This window comes from Aristolochia californica, unplaced genomic scaffold (genome assembly GCF_029961685.1).
Source record: "Aristolochia californica isolate CCGP_79_NKW_82.1479 unplaced genomic scaffold, dmAriCali1.0.hap1 SCAF_6, whole genome shotgun sequence".
Taxonomy (NCBI): domain Eukaryota; kingdom Viridiplantae; phylum Streptophyta; class Magnoliopsida; order Piperales; family Aristolochiaceae; genus Aristolochia; species Aristolochia californica.
The window spans coordinates 7,626,510-7,631,179 of NW_027182257.1; the positions used below are offsets into that span (position 1 = coordinate 7,626,510).

At 41.8% G+C, this 4,670-nt stretch overlaps 1 protein-coding gene across 1 annotated transcript; it reads right to left on the reverse strand.

Moving 5' to 3' along the window:
- Positions 1-280: 280 nt before the first annotated feature.
- Positions 281-634, reverse strand: LOC137935236 (beta-galactosidase 8-like). Its single transcript, XM_068779925.1, has one exon. It carries the CDS (start codon positions 632-634, stop codon positions 281-283), a length of 354 nt encoding a protein of 117 aa, XP_068636026.1.
- Positions 635-4,670: the final 4,036 nt, after the last annotated feature.

Sequence of the window (4,670 nt, forward strand, 5' to 3'; positions counted from 1 at the left end):
CTGAATGACTTGTCCTACTATTGAGTCCATAACGTCACTCCCCTCTGGAGAAAGAGCATGTCCTCATGCTCGAGTTGTTGACAGGCCCGTTGGAAATGAGGTAAGCGCTCCAATGTAGCACCACAGACGAAGAGGTTGCACCCATAAACGAGCCTAATGGAGGCTTTGCTATAATTAAAATAATTGACAAAATCATTTTGTGAAGCAACATGAGTGGCCCAATAGCGTCCCATGATCTGGTCATTAACCCATGCCGCACCCTTCCTCATGCCAGTAAAATCTATGCCAATGGGATTATTTCCATCCGGAGCATAAAGTTTGTCTTATAACAAAGCAGAGGTTGAATCATAGGAAAGTTGGAACCTGAGATCCATCGTGATGACCCACCACCTGAAAGGCCTATTTCCCCACCTTTGAATCCAGGTTGGTACATCCATTGGCGTGAAAATAGATCAAGACTTGCATTGGTCCCCTTTAGCTTCACAAGGCCAGTAATTTCAGCACCCCAAGTATCAAAGAATGCCCCATAGTGTTGGAGACCAACTGTAGCACTTAAGAAATCCATAATGTTTCTCCCAAGTGCAAATGTAATGTCCCTTTCCATGGTAACATCTGCATTGCCACTATCTCCCATCGATTCCCAAAATGTTTCCCATTGACAAAATCATAGAGAGCATTATTGGTTCCATTGGTCAAATACCACAAATAGTCACTAACATCACCAGTAGTATTAATTTGCTTCAGTAGTCTAGATTTATCATAGGAGTTGCTCTTTGAGATGCCCACATGTACAATCACCCAAATCCAACCTGGCTGGAATACTTCCGAAGAACCATTGGCATTATCACTAATAGATCCATAGGTATCAAGTGCAAGCCTTGTTCAAATTTTGCTCAGCATTCCAAAAACTACCAAAGAAATGTCGTAACATCCCCCCTCAAATTGATGTTGGTGAGTCAACCAGCATCAATTGGCCAACTAGAAAATTATGCCATGGTTGAGACAATGTTTTGGAGAAGTCATCAGCCACTTGAAGATTCGAAGAAATGTACGGAAGAGATATTACCCGGCCCTCCAATGTGTCATGGATAGAGTGACAGTCAACCTAAATGTGCTTGGTGTGCACATGAAAAAACAGATTGGCCGCAATCTGAATAGCACTTGTATTATCTGCATGAAGTGGTGTAGATGAGGTCTGAGGAAACTAGAGCTCAGGAAAAAGACCGTGGACCGAAATAACTTTAGAACACACAATAGACATGGCGCGATACTCAGCCTCGGTTGATGATTTGGACACACGGACTTGTTTCTTACATTTCTAAGAAATCAGTGCATCCCCTACACTAGCCTGTAGTAGAGCGACGGGTATCGGGGCTCCCTGCCCAATCAACATCACTGTAGGTAACCAGAAGTAGCATAGAGCCTTTAGGAAAGAATAATCCAAGAGCAGGAGAACCGTGCAGATAGTGGATGATGCGCCAAACTGTTGCAAGATGAAGGTGTCGAGGAGATGACATAAACTGACTGACCTGATGAACAACATAGGAGATGTCCGCGCAAGTAGTAGTCAAGTATATGAGACTCCCAACCAGTCATCGATAGATAGTAAAATCATCAAGGAGAGTGCCTTCATCTTTCCTATATTTTACATTGACCTCCAAAGGGGCAGCCATCGAAGATGTGCCATCCAACCTTGCAAGAGTAATAAGATCTTGAATATATTTATGCTAGTTTAAGAAAATACCGTTGGGTTTGTGATGATGTACCTCCAACCCTAAGAAGTACTCGAGTTGTCCAAGATCCTTCATATAAAAAGTGGCATGCAACACCTACTAAAGCTGGGTAATCAGTCCAGAGTCTGTGTGAGTAATGATGATGTCATCCACATAAACCAAGAGAATGATCAAGCCCGCGGTAGACTTATGATATAAGAGAGATGAATCATATTGACTCTGTGTAAACTTGTGGAGAATAAGTGTGCGCTGAGTGGATCTACGAAGAGTGATGGGAGCAGGAGCAAGCCCCAAGTTGGGATCGGGAGGGGGCAACAATGAAGTGGGGCGAGGATCATTAAAGCTCGACAGACAAGGCAGAGATGCAGAAGGCAGTGTAATTTGAGAGGGAAAGAAATATAGATTCTCAAAGAAGACCACATTCCAAGAAACATGGATTCAAAGCACTTGGGGATCATAGCAACGAAGCCATTTTAAGAAATGGCAAACCCAAGAAATGCACACATAACTAATTGGGCTATAAGTTGATGTCGTTTATGATCAGGTAGATGCACAAAACAAACACAACTGAACATTCGAAGATCAGTGTAGGACGGAGAATAAACAAATAACTTAAAAAATGGAGAGACATGATGCAAGATAGGAGAGGGCAAACGGTTGATTAAATGAACAGAGGTAGAGAGTGCTTCACACCAAAACCTGAGAGGAACGGATAAATCAATGAGAAGGGTGCGGACCATATCAAGAAGGTGACGATTTTTCCTCTCAGCAACCCCATTTTGTTGCGGTGTCTATGGACAAGAACGCTGAGAGATAATGCCTTTGTTTTGAAGAAATTCCTAGAATTCAGTTGACATGTACTCGCCTCTAGAGTCAGAGTGTAGTAATTTAATGAGAGCAGAGAATTGGGTTTCAAGAAGGGCAAGAAACCTCTTAAAGATGACAAAAACTTCAAACATAGCCCGTAAGAAGTAGACCCAGGTAAACCGACTAAAATCAAATATAAAGGTGACAAAGTACTTATAGTGTGTATGCGAGACAATAGAAGCAATTCCCTAGACATCACTATGAATAAGGTCAAAGCAGTGGGAGGCATGCGAGGCATGATGAGGAAATGGCAAAACTTTACTTTTCGAAGTTTTCATGATGTACAGTCAAAATAAGTATCAAGAGAAGTGCAGTCTTGACTGCCTAATAAACCAGATTTAAACATTGTACAAAGGACATCCAAGTTTGGGTGGCCTAGATGTCTATGCCACATTATAGGGCTAGAGCCAACAACATTACATGCAAAAGAAAGTATTGGAAAACCTAGAATAAAGGTGGAGAGAAAGACTTTAAGTGGAAATAGCCTGCCCACTTTAGACCCCTCCACGATCACCTTCCCCGATGCTTCATCCTACACAACACAGCCAAAACGAGAAAATTGAACATTGCAATTTTTATCAAACAATTGACCAATAGACAGAAGGTTTGCCGATAGGTCAGGAGACACGAAGACATCAAGTAAAGAAGGGGAGAGATCACCAATAACACTGATAGGGAGAGAGCTACCATCAACAATGTTGATGTGCAAGTTTCCATCATACTTTCTTATTTTAGAAAGAGATACTACATTGTTGGTCATATGGTTAGAGGCACAAGAATCAAAATACCATAGCTGAGTAGAGATTTTTGGCTTACCTGGGATACCAAAAGTAGAAAAAGCATATATGATCATCTGTTGTACCATTTCAGGAGTGAAAGTGGTTGAACTTGCAGGTGTTGGTGGAACCGGGATGGTAGTGACTGGGATAGCAGTTGGCAATGCTGCAGAACTTGAAGTATCAGTGGAGGCATGATAAGTTGAATTCTTCTTCTTTTTAGGGCGAGTAGGACAAGCTCCGATGAGATGACCCGACTTCTTATAGTAGTTACAAGACTTATTGGGGCATTCCCGAGCAAAGTGACCATATGCCTTGTGGAAATACTGAACAGAACTCATGTCCCGACCCTTATTTTTTCCTTGTGCTACATAAGCAACAGGAGCCGAGACATCAGCCTGAGTAGCAATGCGCTACTCCTCCCTAAGAAGTTCACTCAAAAAGGCATCCAGTGATGGCACTAGATGACGATTCATCAGATGTGATCAAACAATCTCAAATTCTGGACGGAGCTCCATCAAGAATTGATTCCTTTTATTGGTTTCATGTATGGCTTGCACTACAAAGAGAGTAGCAACAAGGAAATTCTCATAAACAATATCAGTATAGTTAGTCCACAGATTTTGGAAGCCCGAGAAATATTCTTCAGTGGCATGACTTCCTTGCATGAAATTTTCCATTTCATATTTGACTTGAAACCGACGGGTCGTGCTGTTTTGATGATAAACCTTGTGGAGGTAATTCCACATTTCTGCTGCAGTTTTGTAGGGCCTCAAATTAAGGACTAGATGAGGCTCAATGGATCCAAGTATCTAGGTCATGACTCTAAGCATCCATGGTGGTCCATTTTACAATGCTTCAGCATCGCGAGATGCCGGATCACTCCCATCAATATGACCCCATAAATCCTTTCTCATAACAAATAACGGGAACTGAAATGCCAAAGCACTGTCATTCTTACCAGTAGACCTAATAGGAGAAAAATATAACTTGTCTGTTGACATGATATGATCAAAATTTTGCTGAGATTGTCCGAAATACCACCCTGTTGAAAGTTCTACATTTACCCCTACGGTTGCCAAAAAAATTCCAGATCTATCCTCGCAATTTCAAAAATTCCATATCTGCCCCCACGTTCCAAATTTTCCATATCGACCTCCACACTGTCAAAAATTCTATATCTGCCTCCACGATATAAAAAATTCCAAATCTACCCCCAAACCTTCAAAAAATTCCAGATTTGCCCCCACACTTTCAGAAATCCCAAATCTTCCCCCACACTTTCGAAAATCCC

Bases quoted from the DNA above. Each gene is read 5' to 3' on its own strand.
- LOC137935236 (XM_068779925.1), bottom strand. From the start codon at position 634: ATGGGAGATAGTGGCAATGCAGATGTTACCATGGAAAGGGACATTACA.